General features: G+C 35.2%; 1 protein-coding gene across 1 annotated transcript; it reads right to left on the bottom strand.

The window, feature by feature from the left end:
* Positions 1–17,235: 17,235 nt before the first annotated feature.
* On the bottom strand, positions 17,236–19,767 carry ADAM29 (ADAM metallopeptidase domain 29). Its single transcript, XM_069493707.1, has one exon. It carries the CDS (start codon positions 19,765–19,767, stop codon positions 17,236–17,238), a length of 2,532 nt encoding a protein of 843 aa, XP_069349808.1.
* Positions 19,768–26,310: the final 6,543 nt, after the last annotated feature.

Below are 26,310 nucleotides of genomic sequence, written 5' to 3'. Positions count from 1 at the left end.
ATGAGGTATCAATATAAGCATTTGAATTTAAGTACAAATGAAAGCAATATTGGGATCAGTGAACCATCTTGAGTATGGATAATGTATATTTTTGGTTGTTATTGACAGGGTATAGGTATACTTAAAAGATTAATGCTGTAGGTTGCAAATATTACCCTATAAACTTATCTGTAAACAAAAACCTGGCATTCGCATTCTGGATAAAATCATGTATAGAGCCAGGTGTGGTGGCTCACACCTGTAATCCTGATTTACTGGAGGAGGCTGAGGTGGGAAGATCACTTGTGCCAGGAGTTTGAGGGCCCAGGGAGATATGATCTCGCCACTGCACTACAGATTGGGTGACAGAGCAAGACCCCCATCTCTATAAAAACCAAAAAACAAACAAAAACATCTTTTTAAAAGCTGGATGCAGTGGCTGAAGCCTGTAATCCTAGCTACTTTGGAAGTTGAGGCAAGAGGATTGCCAGAGGCCAGGAGTTGGAGACTAGCCTGGGCAACGTAGGGAGACCTCATCTTTAAAAGTAAATAAATAAATACATAAAAAGAAAAAAAAATTAGCCAGGCACAGAGATATAGCCTGTATTCCCAACCACTAATACTTAGGAGCCTGAAGCAGGAGGATCACTAGAATCCGGGAGTTGGAGGCTGCAGTGAGCTATGATTTTGCCACTGCACTCCAGCTTGGGCAGAGCAAGATCCCACCTCAAAAAAAAAAAAAAAAACAAAAAAACAAAAACCAAATACCTTATTTAAAAAATAAACATCAAAATAAAAACTGTGTTAACACAATATTTGCTTGTATTCTCTTAAAATTCTTCACTTTCAAGCAACACAATAAAACATATTCTACCCTGAACATGCTGAACAGTAGGCTAGCTGGATCTACCAGTTCATGAGCTGCATTTCAAGGTGCTCTTCTAATTATAACTGTGATTTACTTACATCTTTATTTATACATGATGGATTTTTCAATAATTCATAGATTCTTTATCAGAGTAAAGAAGAATAGTTTGCATGCCTTTTTATGCCTTGAGTTTAAGAAAATGCCTCGTAAGTGCTCACAAAATGCTTTTTATGTGGGTAAAAGTCCTAGGAAGTTATACTTGCACTTGAAAAGGTAACGAATATGTGTTCATTTGTTTCCTGTGAAAATTAACAGGGACAGTCTAAGAAAACAATAACTAACATTTGAAGTTTGACTAAACTATGCATCATATTTATCTCATTTTTCTGCAAGTCTTTACAAAAGCAATATTCTCTGATAAACCTTTGTCCAGAGATACCTAAGGATTTGGGAGAAAAAATTCACCCAGGTTCTTTTCACAAAGCTGCTCCCAGATAGTTAAATATATTACCTGATAGTCATTGGTAGAGACTGAAAGTATTTAACAGCAAAAAGTAACAAATGGCAGAGAAGCGACTATTCAATTAATTTTATATCTATATCTGGCCATTATAGTTACTTTAAATATGTATTTTCTTGTTTGTTAGTGATTTCAAAATCAATTTTATGGCTATAGTGGTCTCTCTTAGAGTCAGTTTACTATTAGCAGCATTCAAATAGATTATTTATACTTGATATAATAGTATTATTGAGCTCTTATATTTTTAAAGTCCTTTGAGAATAATTTGATTGGAAATATGTTCTCAAGAGGAGCCAATAAGAGACATTAACAAGCACATACAGAAGTAGAAAACAAGGTAGAAACTTATAACTATATCATGAAAGGAATATACTTAACCTCTTGGGATCTTTGTGCTTTACTTACCAATTTATAAGTACCTTTCATAAATTAAATTAATTTCTTTTTGTCTTTTCCAGTTTCTGCTTAATTTTTGTCTTTTAACTTGATTTCTAGTATTTTAAAATTTGAAGTAGTCAAAAGAGTGAATCATTGTTTTATACATAGAACTTTTTTGACTATATTGTTTATATTAATTACAGATAGTCTCTGACTTGCATATGCTTCAACTTAATGATTTCAACTTCACAACGGTGCAAAAGTGATACACATTCAGTAAAAGCCATACTTTGAATACCCATACATTCTAGTTTCCACTTTCAGTACAGTATTCAATAAATTACATGAGATATTCATCACTTTATTATAAAATAGGCTCTGGGTTAGATGATTTTGCCCAACTGTAGGCTAATGTAAGTCTTCTGAGCATGTTTATAGCATGCTAAGATAAGCTATGGTGTTCAGTAGATTAGGTGTATTAAATGCATTTTTGACTTATGATATTTTCAACTTACAATAGGTTTATTGGAACATAGCCCAATTGCAAATCAAGGAGCATCTGAATATGCTCCTCTCAATGTCATGCAAATATATTTATAATGAACAAGAAATTCTTTTAAATTCATATATGAAGCCATTTATATTTATATTCACCTTTCTAACATTTATTTGGAATTTTTTGTATGATATAATTTTCATATAAAAGAGAATCTAAGCTTAAAAATGCATATCACAAATTTCTAGATTGTCCTAGAAGCATTTCAGTAACTTAAACATAAAATAATACCAATTGAAACAAATTATTACATAACACTTAAATGAAAAATACACTGTTCACCTTGGAAAATAGCAATGGAGCTGCTTTTGCATCCATTTAAAATTCATAAAGTATTCCCTGAAATACATGATAAGCTAATGCAAGTGGACAATAACCTCAGGTCTTTCTTTTCTGCCAGTAGGAAGGTCACTCATGTGTAGTTCTCCTGTTCCCTTCTTTGTTGAATTGCATAAGTTTAAAGGATGCAAACAATTTGATCTAGTTGTTTTAAATTTTAGAGTTAGCATTATTTCCCAGGTTGCAAAGGTGACTTTGCTGCTGAAACAAACAAACAAAAATTTTAAAAAAAAAGAGTTTTCAGCAACTTATTTCCATGGTTATCTGACTTTTCCATTTGTTCCCATCATCACCCTGACCTAATGCCATTTTCTATTCCTTACAAGTCAGATTCCCACACTTTATTTGGTTGTATAGTTACCGATTTAGTCGGTACCAATTTAACAATTACTTGGAGGATTAATAAAACTTAAAAGAGTATTTCTATCCTTAGTAATCATAATACAGTTACTGAAAGCAAAAAGAATAAACTGAAAAATGTACCTAGCTGTAGTTCTAATATTTAGGAATATAACTGTCCCTACAAGTTATGTTAGGTTTTAAAAAGAAGGGTGGATTAGCTTCTGACTTGCTGTTGGGAAAAATAGAAAAAGTAAAAAATAAAAAAATAAAATAAAAATAAATGAAAATAAAAAGAAGGGTGAATAACAAAGGTTACATAAGTAATTACTAAGGACACTATGATTATATAATTTTATTTTTTAGAATATTTTCTTTTTAAAATTTTGATAAGAACGATTAACATGAGATCTACCCTCTCAACAGATTTTTATGTGTACAGTAAAAAATTATCTACAGGCACAATGTTGTTCAGCAGATCTCTAGAACTTACTGATCTTGTATAACCGAAACTTTATACATGTTGCTCGGCAAGTCCCCATTTCTTTCTTTCCACCAGCCCTTGCCATCATCACTCTGCCCCTTTCTTTCCAGAGTTTGACTTCTTTAGATACTCATACAACAGGAACCATGAAGTATTTGTCCGTCTATGACTGACTTATTTCAGTTAGCATAATTTCAAGTTTTATCCATGATACTGCCTACTGCCTATTTCCTTCTTTGAGGCTGAATAATATTCCATTTTTATATATCATATTTTCTTTATCCATGCATCTGTCAATGGATATTTAGGATGTTTCCACAGCTTAGCTGTTGTGAATAGTACTATAGTCCTGCAGTTAACATGGGAGAGCTAATATTTATCTGAGATCCTGATTTCAATTATTTTGCATGAATGCCCAGAACTGGAATTGCTAGATCATTTGTTAGTTCTCTTTTTAATATTTTTTTCCATAGTATTCACACCATTTTGCATTATCATCATCAGTATACAAGGGTTCCCTTTCCTCTACATCCTCACCAACACTTGTTCTATTTTTGTGTGTGTGTTTGTGTGTGTGTGTGCATTTTTTTTTTAATAATAGCTATCCTAATACATATAAGGTGTTATCTCATTATGGTTTTCATTTGATAAAGATCAACCAGAGATTCAACAAAGAAACACTGGACTGGAAAACATCATGGACCAAATAAGCATGGCAGACATATAAAACCTTCAGCCCAATAACAACAGAAGACACATTCTTTTCAGGGGCACATGGAATATTTTCCAGGATAGAGCACATGTTAAGTCACAAAAAAAGTCTTAACAAATTGAAATCATACTAAATATCTTTTCTAATCACAATGGAATGAAGCTAGAAATCAAAAGCAGAAGGTAAACTGAAAAATTGACAAATAGGTGGAAATTAAACAACACACTTTTAAACAATCATTGTGTCAAAAAAGAAATTAAAGGGAATTTAAAAATATCTTAAGACAAACAAAAACAGAAACACAATATCCAAAACGTATGGGACACAGCAAAACATTACTAAGTAGGAACTTTATAGCAATAAATTCCTACATTAAAAAAGAATAAAGATCTCAAGTAAAAAACCTCATCTTACACCTCAAGGAACTAGCATAAGAAGAACCAACTGAGCCCAAAATTAGAGGAAGGAAGAAAATAATAAAGATTAGAGCTGAAACAAATGAAATAAAGAATAGAAAAACAACAGAAAAAAATCAACTAAACTAAGAATAGGTGTTTTGAAAAGATAAAATTGACAAACTTTCAGCTAGACAAACTTAGAAAAAAGAGTGAAAACTCAAATAAATGAAATCAGAAATAAAAGAGGAAACATTTCAATGGATGATACCAAAATAAAAAGGATTATAACAGAATATTATAAATAATTACACACAAAAAATGGATAACCTGGAGGAAATGGATAAATTCCTATGAAGACTAAATCATGAAGAAATAGAAAATCAGAAGAGACCTATAATTAGTTAAAAAATGAACCAATAATCAAAAACCTCAGAATAAAGAAAATCCCAGGAGCAGATAGCTTCACTGATGAATTCTACCAAACATTCAAAGAATTTATATCAATCCTTTTCAAACTCTCCCAAAACATGGACGAGGAAGGAATACTTCCAAACTCCTTTTATGAGGTCAGCATCACCTTGATAGCAAAGCCAAAGACACCACAAGAAAACTACAGGCCGGTATCCCTGAAGAATATAGATGAAAATTTCTCAAAAAATATTGGCAAAACAAATTCAATAGCACATTAAAAGCATCACACAGCATGACTAAATGGGATTTATCCCTAGGATGCAAGGATGATGGTTCAACATATAAAAATCAATTAATTTGATAAACCACATTTAGAGAATGAACAATAAAAAGTACATGATCCTCTTAATAGATGCAGAAAAGCATATGGTAAAACTCAACATCCTCTCATATGAAAAACTCTCAGCAAACTAAGAGCAGAGAGAAATTATCTCAACATAATAAAGGCCATATATGAAAGAAAAGCCCACAGCTTAAAATCATACTCAGTGGTGAAAAACTGAAAGATTTTCTACTAAGATTAAGAACAAGGCAGGGATGCCAATGCAAACCACTTGTATGCAACATAGTACTAAAAATCCTTGCCAGAGGAATTAGGCAAGAAAAAGAAATAAAAGGCATTCAAGCCAGAAAGGAAGAAGTAAAATTGTCCCTGTTTGTAGATGATCGGATCTCATATACAGAAAATTCTAAAAAATAAACAAAAAAAACTACTGGAACTACATAATTTTAAATAACAGATAAAAAAGTTAATGTATAAAACAATAGGTAGAATACTAATAATAAATAACAAAAAATAAAGTACTTTGTTGGTTTAAAATGTGGAATTTTTTATGTATAATCACTGTTATCTATAGAACTTGAATTTATCTTATTTTCTATTTTTCTGTTGTATTCTTTTTACTACAAGTCTCTCTCCATTGGCATCTAAATATTAGACTTCAATGATTAATGATATTGGAATAGGTAACCTGTTCATGGGAACTTTGACTGCCAGTATAGTAAAAGCAAAAGTGGAACTTAGCGTTTGAATTTTGAATTACCTGGGGTCAGATGCTGGTAATATGGGGATTTTTATGCATTACCTAGCACTGGGTCCAAATACTCAAAACATGTTTATTGAATTAGAACTATACTCAGTAATGCACAGTATTTAAAATATAACTTTGTAAAGTTATACATGTTAAAATCTGATGACAGTAATTTTTCACAATAAATATTGAACATATTCTGTTGAAAAACACAGCTAGTACTATAAATCTTAAACCACTTTATAAAATATTTTTTGTATTTGCTCTCCTATTAACTAAAAATAAAAACTCTCAGGGACTGATACTGTTAGAAAACTGGCAATAATTCCAGGTTTAACAGATTTTTAACTGTTAAACCCCGAACATAAGAAAATAGCTTCAATGTTAAACTATTTGCTAAATATCATAATCTGGAGCTTAACAGTTAACCCTATTTTGAAGTGTAATCTTTTCACTTTATTTTGTCCCATTTCTGTAAGTTTACTTTAGTAACATCAGGCAGTAGAACAATAATGGTTTTGAAATTGCTAAAGACTTTATCACAGAGTACTGATTGCTTCCAAAATATGATCTCTCCTTCTCCTGGTACTGAGTTAATTTGTAACTGGACTTCTATCCCACCAGAATAAAATCTGTGTTTCTCAGCCCTCAATCCCATCCCACAGACTATAAAGTAAAATATACTCCTGGCCTGTTAAGTGTTGTGTATTATTTAGAAAAAGTTGCACCTTCTTCTGGGTGTATATATCCCATCTGAATATCAGCCTCTAGCTTTCCTTTGGCCAAGTATATTAGTCAGGGTTCTCCAGAGAAACAAAATCAACAATATTTTTATTTATATCATTTATCTAACATCTATCTATTTGCTATGAGGAATTGGCTTATACAATTCTGGAAGCTAAATCTCATGATCTGCAGTCTCCAAGCTGGAGACTAAGGAAAGCAGATGGTGTTATTCTAGCTGGAATCCGAAGGCCCTAGCATCACGGTAGCCAGTGCTATAATTCCCAGTCCAAAGGCAGAAGACAAATATTCTAGCTCAAGCAGGCAGGCAGGAAGAAGAAGGTCAAATTTCTTCTTCCTCAGCATTTTTGTTTTGTTCAAGATCTCAATAAATTGGACGAGGGCAATACACTTTACTGATTCAATACCAATTCAAATACTGATCTCATCCAGAAATATCCTCACGGACACACCCAGAAATAATGTTTAACCTGGGCACCCCATGATGTAGTGTATACGGAGTGTGTATATACTTAACTCTTATAGCAAGTCTATTTTTGCCATGCATGAGCTGCACAACCAAAATACAAAAACCATGTGTTTTGTCCCTGCAATATTTATGTTGAGCAATGAATATTTAAATGGGATAAATTCCTAGGCAAAGATTACTTGAGCCAAATGGAAAGTGAATTGTTATTTAGTTAGCTGTTACTAGATTGCCTTCAGCAGATATTACACACATTTTTAATCCTACAAGCAATGTTTTGAGTGTCAGTTTTTTTCATCTGCCTGCCAACACAGTATTGCAATTCACAGTTACCACAGAAACACAATTCAGCATCCTGATTTTTGCCACTCTCAATAACAAAGCAGGATATCTTCGTGAAATTTAATTTGTATTTCTCTTGTTATAAATAAGACCAAGAATCATTTTTGTATACCAAAGAGCCATTTCTGTTTTCTTTCTCCCAAACCTGTTTTTCTGCTTGCTTCTTGATCTTTATTTAAATTGATTTGTAGAATTTCCTTTTTAAAAGCATATCAGTCTCTTCTATGATGTAAGAATTTATTTTTCTTACATTTGTGACATTAATTACCATATTTTTGCCATATAATAATGTCACTTTTTTACTTATTTTTTTCTGATGTCTTCTTAGTTTTATTCTATTAATAATTTAGCTTCCTCTACTTTGAAATGATAGATAAATTACCTTTGGTAATAATTTTGTTTCAGATTTTATATTTAAATATTTGACTCATTTGGAACTTACAGTGATATAAATATTTTAATTTTTAGATGACTACATAGTTGCTGCAACTTCATTACCTTGGTCCCAGTGTTTGGCAAAGCTGCCACCATTTTCCTACCTATGTGCTTTTTATCTACTTCTGGAATTTTAGATACCATAGATCTCTTTTTTTAATTCACACACCAGTAACACTCTTGTTTGTAGCTTTAGTTTACCTTTGACTATCTCGTAAGGCAATTAATTTCCTTTTCATTACTTTATTTTTAGAATTTTTAAAAATATGAAATTAAGGATTAGCTTGTTTATCCCCTCCTTCAAAAAAGTCAATTAAGTATAATTATTAGAATAATATTCTATACACATAATGTGAACACATAAATATTTATCATTATTTACTTTAAAATTCTTGTTCAAGTATTTTATCAGTTTGTTATTTTTCCATTTATGCAAACCAAATATCATACTTACAAAGAGAGATAAAATATGACTATAGAATAGGTCTTGCTAATTATAATTACAGTTACTTCAGGAACTCAAGTAACATAGTCAGATTTTGCTCCACACTTGCAATTACCTTTCTTACAAAGGAGGACTAAGCACATTTTATTCAATAATTTACCATAAGAACAATTTTTCTCTTTTTGAATTCCAAATAAAATGTAAATTCTTACCTTGTCTAATTTTCTAGAATTTCCAAGGGAGTCTCTGCAATAAAAGTCAGTGGAAATATATTGATTAATGAAGTTTCCCTTGATCTCTTATAACTACTGTCATTTAAAGTCATGTAATATTATACCTAAGGTACCAACCAATACAGATGGACAAATACAAATGATTAAGATTCTAAAAATTTTAAAGTAGAAGTAAAATTACCATTATTTGGAAATGATATTCCACTCTCTGAACAATTCAACAGACAGATAATTGCAAACAATATCAATATTACAAAGAGTTTTGAATGCTTTTCCTATCTTCTCCAACATATCTAAAACTTATTGGAGCAATGATTTCTGTCCTCATGAATTATAATTCCAATTTTTAAATAAATACATGGTGCTATTTGACTTTGCTCAATATGTTTTAGAAATAAAATAAACTAATCCATATTTTTAACATTAAGGAAATAAGTTTTAAGAGCATAGAATGTAAAGCTATACTCTCAGGGATAGAAGCCCAGCTCTAATATATAAGAGCTGTGTTATCTGGAAAAATCATTAAACTCTTAAATATCTTGCTTGTGAAACTAATAAGCTTGTTATGAAGACTGAATGAGAAAATCAGTTCAAAGCACGTAGCACAAAGCCCAGTTCAAGATAAAAACTCAGTAAATGTTACTTTACATAACATATCAAATGTTATGTTGATTTATTGGCCAGTCAACCAAATGAATTATAAATAATCACTTCAGAAAAACTAATTGTTTCAAAGTTTAGAATATCAGAACCCTATAATTATAATTTTCAATTGAAATGTTATTACTTAACATAATTATGAAGCATTATGAGATAGAAAAATTGAAATTAAATATAACTAAAAGTATAGCATCCAGTTTTCACATAGATACATTCTAAAACATTAACATAAAAATACACTGGATTAACTACACTTCATCTCATTCCAAATTCTAGGACCTATAAGTACATTTATAGAAGGAAAATTATGCACATGGAATATCATCTTTCTTTCTTTTTTGTTTTCTTTTTTTGAGACAGAGTCAGATTCTTAAATACTGAGATGGAGAACGGGCCCCTCCTAGGGGCGTACTGTCCCCCACCACCAGAACATGGGAAGAAAGGAAAAATCTTGAGTCCCATCAAGGGTGGTTCCAGGCACCTTGCTGGCTGTCAGAAGTAAACGAACAACCTAAATAAGCAAGAAAATAGTAATAACTTGAACAATAGCCTCTCAAACAAGTTAGAGTCGCAAGGTGTTTTGGTTCCCTATAGAAACTAAAAAATAACATCTTCATATTTGTTCTTTTTTTTTTTTTTTTTTTTTTGAGACAGTCTCACTCTGTTGCCAGGGCTAGAGTGAGGGCAGTGGCATCATAGCTCACAGCAACCTCAAACTCCTGGGCTCAAGCTATCCTCCTGCCTTAGCCTCCTGAGTAGCTTGGACTACAGGCATGCACCACCATGCCCGGATAATTTTTTCTATATATTTTTAGCTGTCCAGATCATTTCTTTCTATTTTTAGTAGAGACGGGATCTCGCTCTTGCTCCGGCTGGTCTCCAACTCCTGAGCTCAAACATTTGTTCTTGAGTTGTTTCCAGACACCCACCAGATGGAAGATGCTGACCTTTATCAAATAGACCTGAGATAAGGGCAGACTGAGGATTAAACTCTGACCACAGTTCTTTATTCTAAATGTCTCCCTGACGGGCCTGGAGGAGAGTCACACCCACAAGCCTAACCTTAACATTTCTTTCTTATGACCCCAAGTTTTTAGACAAGGCTTTGGTTCCTTAACCAATCGCTAGTTCAAAAACATCTCTGAATCCACCTATGACTTATAAGCCCCCGTGTTAAGCTATCCAATATTTTGGGGCCAAACTGAAACTGTCTATATTGAAATAATGTTGAGCCATAAGTTTGCAACTGAACTTTGTACATAAATTAAAAGCCTACTTCAGGAGTAAACTTTTGTAACAAATAGTTGAATAGTTGAATCTCGGCCAATCACAGTAGCTGAGCTTCGGTCAGTCACAGGTGGCCAACTGATCAGACCGTGTTCATAAGGCAAACACCAAGGGGTGACCAATGACGCTGTTTCCCTGCTTCACTTCTGTTTCCTGTCCCTACGTGCTGCTTGTCCGTGTTGTGGAGCTGAGGGCGCTGAGCCTCGTCTGGTTCTGAGGACTGCCTGATTTGCAAACTGTTCTTTGCTCAATTAAACTCTTCAATTTAATTTGTTTAGTTTTTCTTTTAACAGTTCCCTAAAGCTAATATAATATAGGTTAACCGGTTTGGGTTTGAATATTTTTATTCTTTAAAATAGCATTTTAAATGATAAAGCAAAATAAATAATATATGTAAAAATGACAAGGCAATGCAAAGGAAAGTAAGTCATTCTTTTTCTCCAGATTTCCAACTGCTTTTTCACAGAGGTAGCCATTATTAACATCTGTGTATCTTTCCAGAATAATTATACTTACCTAAATCTGTAAGTACTTTCTTTTTCACATAAGTGAAATAATGATATTTATGTTTTAAACACAATCCCTTAAATATGTTGGACATTTAATAAATAATGTTGATTGATATTTTTATAATATATTACCTAACTTTTCCCAACAGACATTGGATATATTTATTAACTTACTCACTTGAGATAACATAACGGGTCTGTCATTTGAAACATTAGAGCATAAATAAATATGCTTTTTTGAAGTAAAAAAAGACAAATTATTTCACTACCTTAATTCATTTCAGGAGTGTCTTATGTACCGTCTTGCTGGAACCATTTTTCTTAGAGCAATCTCAGCTGCATGTCCTTCTGAACTTGCAGCAATACACTGCCGGCACATCTTTAATGCAAACACTATCCGTTACAGAGCAGAAATTGAATGTAAGAATGTGTAATTGGTTTTCTAGCAGACCAAGATCATTAATGTGAAATGCACTTCAATAAGCATTGCTAGGAAGGTTCCATGCTACTGGATATTGATCAAAGGCAAAATGATCACTGGAAATGGTAGAATGGGTGTGAAGGAAAGTGGAAAATGGCTGAGTTGTTAGAGCATGCTAAGCAATCAACTTTGAAAATTAAAAAAGAAAAGATAGCTTCAGTATCAGAAATAGAATTGACTAATTTGTGTCCTTTGATTAAACAAAAAAAAAGAAAAAAAAAATATTTTTACCTACATATTTTACACCTCAGCATAAAATAAATATATGGCCCAAATCTACACAAACACAATATTTTTAAAATGTTATTTGCTAGAGATTATTGCCCAGGAAAATGAAGGCAACTACTATTCATGTCTATGAAATTCAAATGTTTGAGTGAAAAATCATTTCAATGATATTATATTTGGACTTTATCATCTGAAAGTCATGTACTAATTCAATTATTTTTAAAATAAATTCATGTCATTAAATACTTTAATTGGCATTAACAAAAACTAGGGCTGATAAAAAAGTAGACGATTTCAAAATATTTTTCTATTGTATTTTTTCCAAGAGCAATTAATATAATTAATTTAATGATAATTTAAATTCAGAGGGTACTAGATGACATTCACATCTGATACTCTAGATTAAGGAAAATTAGAAAGCAGAAAAACTGAAAGAAAGTTCATAGAAAAACAAAAATTTTTATTATGATGACCTTGAAAATAAACATTTCCAAAAAGAAAAAAGCAAGTATTTCTCCTTTTTTAAGGAAAAGCAATTTATTGTAGCTGGGTCAATTCAGTGTGGGATTACAGCCCACAAAGGAAGTGTCCTCCTGGTAGTGATAATAATGCTATAATATAATTTTATAAAATGTTCCTATTTATATATCTCTTTCACATATATTGTCTAATTTCATCTCCAAAAAAACTGATGTCCTAACATCTCAAAGACATAAGATCAAAGAGAAACTAGAACACACAGTCTAGAAATAACTTCACTCAATTTTCTAAACTCGCAGAAATATTATAAATATTTTATTCCTCAATTAAGCTAGTGTAAAATATTCTGTACTTCCCTGTAAACAGAATTAAGTTTGCAAAAAAAAAACAAAACAACAAAACTTCAAACCAAAATTGAGTTTACATGACAGAGATGTATTAAATACATGTTTTGGCAGGGACTGTGAAAGCTCGTCTTAATAGTCTTTCAGTGTCAAAAACATTTTTAACCGGGATGCCACTGAGTTGAGATGGTTCCAGGGTGGGTGTTAGTGGTAGGTTCTCACCTAAGCAAACTGAGCCCAATGTAAACAGTAAGATGAAACTAGGGACTTTACCAATCAGAAAGCACCTTTAACTAGGGACTTTCCACTCTTAGCAATCAAATACATTTCCCTTGTCTTGGATCCATGAACACATTATAAAAGTTTCTCTCTTGCACCAATTCCCACCCCAGTGGAGCACTGAACTGGTGCTGCCTGATCCACAAATCACTGTCTCCTCAAATAAGCTTTTTAAAATTTTAATGTGCCTAAGTTTATGTTTTAACACCAGAATAGTTCCTTGAAATCTGGATTTGAGAAGGTCTACAGAAATGAAGCAGGTATTCTGGAACTTCCTTAGAGTAGTCTTGTAAAGGGTGATAAAAATATCGGGGTGGATCTACTACCTGGCTGTTTGTCTCAGGGCTGTGACAGAGGATGCTCCCTTTTCTAAGGCAGTAAGAAATCCTGCAGTGAGACCGACTCCATCGTATTAAAGATAATGCATTAGCAGAGACTTGGACTGACTGTATGGGCACAGAATCCTTATGCCCAACATCCATAAGGATGATGAGATCCCAGAGCAGCAGAAGCAGTAAGACAGAATTGTATTATCAGATACATAGAACTCATAATTATCAGAATAGGCAGAAAGACTGGACTGGCTTTCAATGTTTCATTATTTGCAGGAACTTATGGTGTTGGTGTAATGGTGTTTATAGTGTAAAACAAGTAAATGGTAACCTAGGACATTTCTTACTTTCTACAATGGAAAAAAAAAAAAAAATCAACATCAGTGAGAAAAAGCCTGACATCAGCTTCTACTGTGGAAAACCATTGCCCCTCATCTGACTTTACAAATCTAAGTTAGTTCACTGATCCAGAATACGTTGAAGAGGAGACTGGGACCCCTTAAGAAAAGATCTTGAAATGTCACTGCAAGTATATGAACTTCAAATTATTTTAAACTTTTCCCAAACGAACATGTAGTTCTTCAGGTGGATAAATGTGGATTTTCAGAGGACTACATAAAACTGACTCATTTCATAGAACACAAAATGCCACACAGTCCTCTGTTTTATTCAGAGCTTATGGGAACCAGGTGGCAAATGGAGTTTTTAATTTGAATTAATTTCATAGTGCATGCAATGCATCTGCAGACCTAGCTTTATTCTCTGTCTCCAAATGTGTAATTAGGGTAAGTATTTTGAAGCAGTTGATACGAAATTACATTTATTCCCTGACCTGAGCAGAGCCGTTAGAGCAAGAGGGTTCAAGTGCAAGTCCCTATATATGATCAAGTGAGGAAACAAGGAGTAATGCCTGAAAAAATTTCTGTAATTAACACCCTCAATAAAGACTTGGAAAATGCTAGGATAATAGTGCCTGTTATGTTTCTATTTGGCTCACCCTTCTGGCTTTTCCAAAAATATGTGGATCATGGTGGGGAATGATGGAATATCATAAAACTAACCAGGTGGTAGTGGCAGTCAGGGGTGCTGTACTGGATATACAGTTGACCCCTGAACAACATGAGTTTGAATTATGCAGGTTCACTTATATGAGGTTTTTTCAATAAGTATATTGGAAAATTGTTTGGAACTTTGTGAAACCTTGAAAAAACTCACAGATGGGGGAATTGGGGCCACACTAATGAACTAGAAGCAGCCTGCACACACCGCTTTCACAGAGAGGACAGAAAGTGGCAAGTGGATATTCACGTTCAGATCTATCGTCTAACAGAGAGAATTGGGAATCAACAGAGAGGTGACTGGAGGCTCCCAAAGTGAAGGAGAGGGAAAAGAGGTAGGATTGCAGGTACATGGGGAAGGACAGAGGATACAATCCTGCAGCTCCACACTTCCCACATGGACATTGCCATCCAAGCTGCACCTTCCAAGGACACACCTTCTGCTGCAGCAGGTCACAGCACTGACACATGGAGCTGGCTGGAGACTGTGCAGCGGTGTCGCTCCAGAGAGAGGGATAGCAGTTACCCCCTGGCTTGCAAATCCTGGGTGCTGCAGATGGTGCCATTTTGAGACCCTAGACCCAGAGCACTGTGATTTCCTGGGGGTCAGATCCATTGCTACTGCCTGTCTATACCCCTGCCAGGCCAGGGAGGGGGCAGGGAGCCGGGGCACTCGTGTGTGTTTCAAGGGCAGGAGCTTCATGCCCACACTGATATTCAGTTTTGGACTCTGTTTCAGCACTTCATCTTTATCCAATCATTGTGCTGAATGCTTGCAATCACCAAAAAGAGTCCATTTTTCGTCACATGTAACAACACAGTGGTAGAAATGGTTTGCCTTTATGTTGTGACAGCAAAGAAAGGCAAGCTTTGAGATGGTTTCTCTTCTGATGCTCATTTAATTCATGCGGAACCCATCTATCCAGCTTCTTTACCTTGCTGATTTGTTTCCAATGGTCCAGCATTGTTGGAATAGTAACATCAAACCTTCTTGCTAATTCACAGGTAGGTTGAGATGGATTCGCTTCCTCTACAGCTTTCAGCTCATCATTATCCACCTTGGTCGCAAGTCACCCACATGGCTCATTTTCAAGGTTACAATCACCAGAATGGAACTTCTCAAACCGTCAATGTACCATGTTTCATTAGCCACATCCTTCACAAACACTGTTGATTTTTCAAGCTGTCTGCACTGCCTTAGTTCCACGGCAGAACTCATATTCGAAAATAACATGAATTTTTGACTTATCCGTGGTTTCACAAAAATTGCTGTAAAAAACAATTTGAAAGTTAATCATAAGCCAAAACATGCATTTGAAAGACAGAGGACGTACCTTCACAATAAAAATAGAACAAGAAATGTCAAAGTGAAGTGTCAGAGATATCAACTGTCAAACTTGGTACGTACGGAAAGTGGACACTTCATGTTTAATAACCTAATAGTAGTTAAGTTTTGGGGGAGTCAAAAGTTATACAGAGTTTTGACTGTGTGGGGGTGTTGCTGCTCCCCACCCCCTGGTTGTTGAAGGGTCAACTATATTATGGTCACTGCAACAGATCCACTTAGCCTTGTGTACATGATATGAAACTTGATTTTGTGAATGACTCTCTCTAGAAATGTTTTCAGTGAAAAGGAACAAAATTACTTCAACTTTCTGAGAAAATAAAACAGTACACCTTCGTTATTTTGCTTCAGGACTACGTTTAATGCCCTGCTCCACGTCACAGTAGAATCCATAGGGCTTCGATTATTTTCACTTTCTGCACAATATCACACCAGTCCACTAGTTGGTGACTTTATGCTCATTGAACAAGGTGAGCAAGCATCATATATATATTTTATTAAGAGATGGGCTTGCCGGATTGTGGAAGATAGTACCTCTCAAATAAGCAGGAATCTGCCACACATCAGTAAAGATTTAAGGGGTTCATTAGACTTGAGCAGGTCAGGCCACAACTTTTAAAGTCCGGAGCAGTTTGTTGGACCTCTGCTTTTTCTACTAGCAAATAAGGTACCCAATGCTTGTTGGGTTTCTTTGGATTCTGGTAATAATATATACTATATTTGGTATTGCTACTCCTACCGTTGATTGTCCTTGATCACAATGTAATGAAATTAGAAATAACTACCAGGCATTTGAAAAATTATCAAATATGTGCACATTAAACAACACAAATAGGCCGGGCGTGGTTACTCACGCCTGTAATCCTAGCACTCTGGGAGGCCGAGGTGGGTGGATCGCTCGAGGTCAGGAGTTCGAGACCAGCCTGAGCAAGAGTGAGACCCCGTCTCTACTAAAAATAGAAAGAAATTATCTGGCCAACTAAAATATATATAGAAAAAAATTAGCCGGGCATGGTGGTGCATGCCTGTAGTCCCAGCTACTCGGGAGGCTGAGGCAGTAGGATTGCTTAAGCCCAGGAGTTTGAGGTTGCTGTGAGCTAGGCTGACGCCACGGCACTCACTCTAGCCCGGGCAACAAAGCGAGACTCTGTCTCAAAAAAAAAAACAAAAACAACACAAATAGCTTTAGGTCAAAAAATAAATCACAAAGAAAATTTTAAAATGCTTTGAGAGGACATAAAGGAAGAAAAGAGATCTCTCAGGTTTCTAAAGTCCTACTCATTCTCCCTATTGCAGAACCCTGCAGGGAGAGGGCTGGTACAGCAGAAATGGGGTTCCCATAAAGCAGAGTACAAAAGGGGAAGCAGTTTGGGAGCCACGCATGTGCCCTGCCTTTTTCCAGAAAATATAAAGAAGCAAATTTAGGAAAAATAAATCTTCAAATTATTTAAAATAACTAAGAGTAAGTAGAAACATACTAGGAATTAATTTTTTAATGGATATCTTTTTTGGATACAGTTTTTGGAACTGGTGCGGATTGCCTTTGCTTCTCATCTCGACTCAGGGATGGCACCCTGCTGCTGAGTTGACTTGGAGTTTTTTCCTTTTGTTTCTCATCCCGACTCAGGGATGACACCCTGCTGCTGAGTTGACTTGGAGTTTTTTCCTTTTGTTTCTCATCCCGACTCAGGGATGACACCCTGCTGCTGGCTTGACTGGGAGATTTTCCCTTTTGTTTCTCATCCCGACTCAGGGATGGCACCCTGCTGCTGAGTTGACTTGGAGTTTTTTCCTTTTCTTTTCCAGGTTGGTTTTGTTTCTCATCGTGACTCTGGGATGGCAATGTGCTGGGATGACCCGGAATTGTTTCCTTTTCAGTTCCAGGTATAGGCTGAACACTTGGCTGTTTTTTCCTAGGCCTTTTTTTCTTACAAAGCCAAAAAAGACAACATAATAAAATAATCAAGATAATAATCAACAATAGACACAGGTAACAAAACTTCTTTTTCCTCTTTATCTTAGGGGGTGGGCCACTGTCAATGCTACCTCCATAGCCTTTTATCAGACAGTTGGGAGGGTCCCACAGATAGTTGCAATGGCAGTGATGCTTATTGTTGCAGATGCCTCTCATGTTACAAAATTTAGGTGAACAATCACTATCCAAGGCAGCTATATGGACACACTGCCTGTGGATGCAGATATGTTCTGGACCACACTCTGTGCCATCTTTCACGTCACCAATATCAGGCATATTCATCCCAAAATGGTAATCGGTACCCCAGCACGTTACGTCATTGAAGCGAGCCAAATGCACAGTACTATGATCAGCCATAGAGGGAATTTCTTTCACATTATCACACTGAATTCTTCCACACAGGACATCTGAGATATTACATTTTACATATGAGGAACCTTTCATACCACAGTGACCAACACGGTCACCTCGGATGTTCACTTGTGTGTAGCAACTCTCATTTGCATTCTGTGCCCCTCCACCAAAAATCCGCCTACACTGTTCATTGCGGTCACTACATCTCTTTTCATAGCAGTAAGCTCTGTCCTTACAGGGAATTCCATCTTCCACATATACATCATCTGGACACTTATGAGAAGTTCCATTGCACCACTCTGGAAGGTCACATTCATTGGCCTCCTTTCTACACACTGCCCCTGATGGTAAGAACTGGCAGTCTTTGCAACAAAGCCCAAAAGCACAAGAAGACCCATGAGTCAGAGTGCAGTCTGGCATACAACAGGGATCTTTTATACAACGCTGCAAAAGTCCACAGTCACACTCCTCTTCTCCTTCCACAACACCATTCCCACATCTCTTCAGGTTAAAGATGTCTCTTGTGTATATATGTTCAAACATACATTTTGTCCGGCTTACAGTATAGTGCCAAAAATAAGCTTGACTGCAATTGCTAAATTTAGTTACAGGTGGGTTATCTTCATGCATTATGCATTTAGGATGTGCACATTTACATGTAGGCTGATCATGTCTCATGCCCAAATTATGACCTAAATGATGAGCGACAGCAATTGCAAATCTGCCCAAGGTTTTATTCATCAAAGTAACAATTGCACAATTACGGTTAAATGTACATGCTCCTCCAGGTATGCCTAAGCCACTTAATCCTCTTAATCCCCGATGTATGAAAAGATGTGCAACATCATGGTGTATCTCAGAAAGAAAGCTTTGCGCTTTCCACCTGCAAAACAGGGTCGCAGATTTCCTTACATCATCCACTACAATGGGGTTTTTATCACTCCAGATCTCCATACGAAATAATAACACCTTAATACCAAATACTTCATAAATGGAATCCACCATATTTACGACAGAATATAGATCGTCCAGCATCCTTGAGTCATTTCTTTCATAGTAATTGTAGAAATATTTATCAATCACCAATTCAATTTCAACAATCCTAAAATGGATCCACCAACCCTCATCTGAACTTTGCATCAGGGTAGAATTATCAATTTCTTGAAATTCCATTTGGCATGCTATTTCATTTTGCATAAATCCAGTTCTTATGATTGGAAATTGTGTCTCCTTGCTGTCCATCTTATATATCAGATGTTCAAATGTTGCAGAAAACATCATGGGTTTGATTTCATAAGTGATACCATTTATCTGTAATATTCCCTGAAAGCCCATAAAACAGGTACTGAGAGCAACCAGAGAGTCTGTGTCCCCCTCCACATAACCATGGTAATAGCAGTCATTCTGAACAAAAGGCTGGTCCTCAAGGAGAGCACCCTGGTCTGTGTAGGTGAACACTGAGAGGTGTTTAAACAGCAAAAGCTTCTTAACTTTCATATGGATAATGTGTTTCTGGCCCCCAAAATGCAAGCTATAGGAGAGCCAGCCTGGAGCGTTGATTCCTCTGTCAGTACCAGTTACCTTCAAGGGTATCACCACCTCAGGGGGGCTATGGTATCGAGGGTGCTCAGCCTGGGCGTGTCCAGAACAGGACAAAAACACGCCAAGCCAGTGTAGCAGGAGTAAGATCTTCATGTTCAACAGGGCTTCTATCGCAGCCATTAGGAGCCCGCAGTTATGGAAACATTGGTCCAGAGAAGTCAGGGCTGGAGTCGCAGCTGGTATGGCTCCTTCTTCTGAGTTTGTCAGTGTGCAAAGATAATCATTAAGGATATATCTTCTGGAAGAGTTGTACCATCAGAGCTGCAGCCCTATGAGTAAAATGAAAAGAAACACGTGGATGAGTGGTTATGAGAGGGTGCAGTGGGAAGGAGGAGAAAGAGAAAAGCATAGAATAAAAGTGATTAGCACTTTGACCAAGGAATGACCTAAGAAACTGCTTGGAATTTGCTCTTAAATATTGATAGGAAAGAGAGAGAAGGAAGTGTACATAAAATGAAAGTTGGCCATATATTGATAGACATTGAATGTAGATGATGGGAAAATGGATTTATTATACTGTTTTCTGAATATATGAATATTTGCAAATATTTCCACAACAAATAATTAAAACAAAAATTTCTTAAGGGTAAGCTGACCATATATCTTGGACTACTGGGACAGTCCCAATTTACACATGTTAAACTGTCATATGCTTTAATAGTGTTTCTTTTCAACTTCAGATGATAAATTATTTGACAACATTATCTAAGAGACATTTTTCAAAACTATTTTCATATTATTTGAAATTTTATATGGTACTTACCATATACCTCTCTATGGCACAATATGGATTTAATTTTCTTTTTCCTCACTAGCTTCCTCTTCTCACTAGCCTTGTAAGACTGGAAAATACTCAAGAACATCGTTTGTGTCTTTCACAAATATTGGTATCTCATATACTTCCTGACTTAATTCTTCACATAATAAATAATGGTTGACTTGATGACAAGTGTTTTTTGGAGTAGTATAGGTGTTACTCAAAATGTGTTTATACTTGATTACCTTTTTAGAGAAGAACATTCAATATCTATGGCCAATTTATGTTCTGTAACAAAGTGGTATAGATTCAGTTTTCCCTAATCCTTACTTCTAAATGCAATTTACCCTGAAATGAGTCAACAGGCGACAACAAAAGGACTCTGAAAGCTAAAAAGAAAAATACTGACTAGTGACCTCTGGATTTGAGGAATGACAACACTGTGAGTTCTCTGAGTTGTCTTCTTATCTCTTATGTATATCCCAAACTGGGTGCTAGACAGATCTTTGACCCAAAGCCTCCAACAGGCATAGACAAAAACCAAACCAAAACAAAAAACAAAGAACTAAAGAAAATATTTCACTTTCTGTCCAGATGACTGAGAATGGAAAAATTTCAACAAAGACCCAGTAAGATGCTCCTGTCCCTTCTTTGGAGTCAGGACACATGTATGATGATTCACCCACAGTGGCAATTTCAAAGACTTGGCAGACTCACTCAAAACATACTCCACATTGAGGGCCCCTGTCACTGAATGACCAACCTAACCCTCATTTAATAACCAGGTAACTATTTTAGCTAACCTATCTGCCTTCCAAGACATCAGCAAAGCCCTTGCTAGCTGATCCAACCCTGCTCCATAATTAGGGCAGTGAAATGGAACCTGAATTAGCCATAGAATTCATAAAGACTGACATGTCCTAGCCCTCTACCAAATGATGTAGGAAGATCTAAGCCCAGTGATTTCTGCTCCTCCTATCTTCAGCCTGAAAGTGGTCCAATGACAATAGTGGCCTAGGATCTTCTATACCCACAGGTGGCACCAACAAGGATTGAGCTAGAATTCCTTCAGAATCAAAAGAGGAAAGCAAATCAGAATAACATTAAAAGAACTCTCGAAATTAAACTTTTACTGGAACTCAGCCCACAAAACAGACCAGAATGTACACCATAAACATTAAAAAGATATAATGTCAATTCTATATGTGGCTACTCAGAGAAAAAAATTTATAGTAGTTTTGTGCAATTCAAATTAAAACACCTTCTACATGTCAAAAGAATGTACAAGACGTATTCTAAAATTTTATAATTCACAGAGACTTTTGTTGTACAGAATAGGGAACATCCCTATCACTTAGGATGTTGGACTAGATGTTCTCCAATTTTCACACTACTTTTTAAAAAATTATTTTTAATTATTATGGTAAATAACATTTTTATATATTTATAGGATACATGTGATGTTTTGATATAGGCATACAATATGAATTAATCAAATCAAGGGAAATGGAATATCCATCACCTCAGGCATTTATCACTTCTTTGTTTTAGGAACATTCCAATTCCACTCTTTTAGTTATTTTAAAGAATACCATAACCTATTGTTGATTATAATCACTTTGTTGTGTCATCAAATGTAGCTCACTCTATCTAACTATATAACTATATTTCTGCATCCATTAATCATCCCACGTTATCCCTCCTCCCCACTACTACAGCTCTGTAATATAATCTGAAGTCAGGTAATGTAATTTCTCAAGTTTTGTTCCTTTTGCTCAAAATGGTTTTGGCCATTCTGGGTCTTTAGTGGTTCCATATAAATTTTAGAATTATTTTTTCTATTTCTGTAAAGAATGTAATTAGTATTTGGGGAGGATTTTATTGAATCTGTAGATTTCCTTGAGTAGTATGGATATTTTAACAATATTGATTTTTCCAATCCATGAGTATGGGATATCTTTCCTTTTGTCTGTGTGTGTCCTCTTCAATTTCTTTCATCACTGTTTGATAGTTTTCACTGTAGAGATATTTCACTTCTGTGGTTAAGTTTGCTCCTAGGTATTTTTTTTTTTTTTTATTTGTAGCTATTGCAAATGGGATTACTTTCTTGGTTTCTTTTTCACTATTGGTATATAGAAATGCCACTGATGTTTGTATGTTGATTTTGTATCCGGCAACTTTACTCAATTTGTTTGTCAGTTCTAATAGTTTGTGTGTGTGTGTGTGCAATTTCTAGGTTTCTTTAAATAAGATCATATCATCTGAAAACAAGAATAATTTGACTTCTTTCTTTCCAATTTGGATGCCCTTTATTTCTTTCTCTTGTCTGATTCCTCTAGCTAGAACTTTCAGTACTATGTTAAATAACAGTGGTGAAAGTGGGCATCCTTGTCTTGTTCTAGATCTTAGAAGAAAGGCTTTCAGTTTTTCCCCATTCAGTATGATACTAGCTGTGGATCTGTAATATATGGTTTTTATTGTGTCGAAGTAAATTTCTTCTATATCCAGTTTTTTTAGAGCTTTTATTGTGAAAGGATGTTGAATTTTATTGAATGCTTTTTCAGCATCAGTTGAAGTGATTATATGTTTTTTTGTCTTTCATTCTGTTGATATGATGTATCACATTGATTGATTGGTGTATATTGAACCATCATTGCATCCCTGGAATGAATCACATTTGATCATGATGAATAATCTTTTTAATGTATTGTTAAATTCAGTTGGCTAGTATATTGTTGAGAATTCTTGCATCATTGTTTATAGTTTTCTTTTTCATTAAATTTTTGTCTGGTTTTGTATCAAGTTGATATAGGCCTCATAGAATGAGTTTGGTAGTATTCCCTCCTACTCGATTTTTTGGAATAGGTTAAGTTGGATTGGTATTAGCTCTTATTTGAATGTTCGGTAGAGTTCAGCAGTGAAGACATTTGTCCTGGGATTTTCTTTGAGGGGAGACTTTTTAATTATTACTTCTATCTCATTACTTTATTTGGGTTTTGGAATTTTTCCTGGTTCAATCTTGGTAGATTGTATGTGTCTAGGAATTTATCCATTTCTTCTAGCTTTTCCAATTTATTGGCATTATAGTAGCTCATAGTAGTCTCTAATGATCCTTTGGATTTCTGCAGTTGTAATGTAATGTTTCCTTTTTCAACTCTGGTTTTCTTATTTGAGTCTCCTCTCTTTTTTTCTTGGTCTGGCTAAAGGTTTGCCAATTTTTTTGTTTGTTTGTTTTTGTTTTTGTGGTTCCAATGCAACAAGTGTCAATGTGCACTGCATGACATCTATGTAAAATGTGTAAGTTTTTTATTGTAATAAATATTAAAACCCTTGTACTGGAGAAGTGAAAAGTAAATTTATTTACCTGAAGTAACAGCTTAACTATTTTCAGATGAGAGAATCTGGGAAGGAATGGCATTGATCCTTGCTCCTCTTGTTCAGGAAAATCACATTCTCTGGAAGTAAGAGGAATTTATTATGTCTGAAATTTTCCCAGAGAGGATAAATTCTCATTGTGTTATATTGGCATAAAAATGTTATTTTAAACTGAAGAGGGAAATGCTCCAAACCATTTATTTCTCTTGGGATAACATTTAGTGACATAAGCCTAATTGATCAAAAAAAATGATAAAGATATTATGGTTGTGTCATTTGGTTACATAACATGAACTTTATGCCTAACAAAAGGTCAATTTTAGTTCTTATCTAGAATGACAATAAAACATGGTATGAGTTAGAGGCTTTATTTTATGAGAGTTATTCAAATATAAGTAAGAACAACTTATATGAGAATAAATGCACTGGTAGTTTTTAACTCCAATATTTTAAAAGGTTTACTTGAATCTGTTTAAGGTATCTCCACATTGCTTTCCACAGGGGCTGCACTAGTTTACAGTCCCACCAGCAGTGTATGAGTGTACCTATCTCTCCACACCCACGCCAACATGTATAGTTTTGGGACTTTTTGATAAAGGCCATTCTCACTGGAGTTAAGTGATATCTCATTGTGGTTTTGATTTGCATTTCCCTGATGATTAGAGATGTTGAACACTTTTTCATATGTTTGTTAGCCATTTTTATATCTTCTTTTGAAAAATTTCTATTCATGTCCTTTGCCCACTTTTTGATAGGGTTGTTCGATTTTTTCATACTGATTTTCCTGAGTTCTAAATAGATTCTTGTTATCAGTCCTTTATCTGATGTGTAGTATGCGAAAATTTTTTCCCATTCTGTAGGTTGTCTGTTTACTCTCGTGACTGTTTCTTTGGCTGTGCAGAAGCTTTTTAATTTGATCAGGTCCCATTTATTTATTTTTGTTGCTGCTGTGATTGCCTTAGGGGTCTTCCTCATAAATTCTTTGCCTAGGCCAATGTCTGTAAGAGTCTTTCCTACGTTTTCTTCTAGAATTCTAATAGTTTCTGACCTAAGGTTTAAGTCTGTTAACCACCGTGATTTGATTTTTGTGAGGGGTGAGAGCTGTGTGTCCTGTTTTAGTCTTCTACATGTGGATATCCAGTTTTCCCAGCACCGTTTATTAAATAAGGAATCTTTTCCCCAGAGTACGTTTTTGTCTGCTTTGTCAAAGATTAGATGGCTATATGAGGATGGTTTTATATTTGGATTTTCTGTTGTGTTCCACTGGTCTGTGTCCCTGCACTTGTGCCAGTACCAGGCTGTTTTAAGAACCACAGCCTTGTAGTAAAGTTTGAAGTCTGGCAAATTAATACCTCCCATTTTGTTTTTGTTGTTTAAGATTGCTTTTGCTAAACGGGGTCTTCTCTGGTTCCATACAAAGCGTAAAATTATTTTTTCTATGTCTGTGAAAAAAGATGTTGGTAATTAAATAGGGATTGCATTGAATCTGTAGATAACTTTGGGCAGTATAGACATTTTAACAATGTTGATTCTACCTATCCATGAGCATGGTATGGTTTTCCACCTATTTACATGTTCTGCGATTTCCTTCCTCAGTGTTTCATAGGAGGTCCTTTACCTCCTTAGTTAAATATATTCCTAGGTATTTTATTTTCTTTGTTGCTATTTTGAAGGGTATTGAGTCCTTAATTTGGTTCTCCGTTTGACTATTATTGGCGTATATGAATGCCTCTGATTTGTGTGTATTGATTTTGTATCCTGAGACTTTGCTGAATTCATTGATCAATTCCAGGAGTCTCTTGGTTGAAACCTTGGGGTTTTCTAGATATAACATCATATCATCAGCAAAGAGTGAGAGTTTGATCTCTTCTGTCCCTATTTGGACTCCCTTGATTCTGCTCTCTTGCCTGATAGCTCTTGCAAGGACTTCCAATACTATGTTGAAAAGTAATGGGGACAGTGGGCAGCCTTGTCTGGTTCCAGTTCGAAGTGGGAATGCTTTCAGTTTTTCCCCACTCAGTATGATGTTGGCTGTGGGTTTGTCATATATGGCTTGTATCATTTTTAGATAGGCCCCGTCTATGCCTATTTTGTTAAGTGTTCTTATCATAAAAGGGTGTTGAATTTTGTCGAATGCTTTTTCTGCATCTATTGAGAGGATCATATGATCTTTATTTTTGCTTCTATTTATGTGATGAATTACATTTATAGATTTGTGTATGTTAAACCATCCCTGCATCTCTGGGATGAAGCCCACTTGGTCGTGATGGATTATTTTTTTGATAAGCACTTGGATTCGATTTGCTAGATTTTATTGAGAATTTAAACAGATTCAAGTAGACCTACCATTCGATCCAGCAATCCCATTACTCGGCATCTACCCAGAAGAACAAAAGTCATTCTATAAAAAAGACACCTGCACTGGAATGTTTATAGCAGCACAATTCAAAATCGCAAAGATGTGGAAACAACCCAAATGCCCATCGATTCATGAATGGATTAGC

Source organism: Eulemur rufifrons, chromosome 18 (genome assembly GCF_041146395.1).
Source record: "Eulemur rufifrons isolate Redbay chromosome 18, OSU_ERuf_1, whole genome shotgun sequence".
NCBI classification, from domain to species: Eukaryota; Metazoa; Chordata; class Mammalia; order Primates; family Lemuridae; genus Eulemur; species Eulemur rufifrons.
The sequence above is the reverse complement of the archived record's forward strand: the minus strand, read 5'-3'. Positions and strand labels throughout refer to the sequence as shown.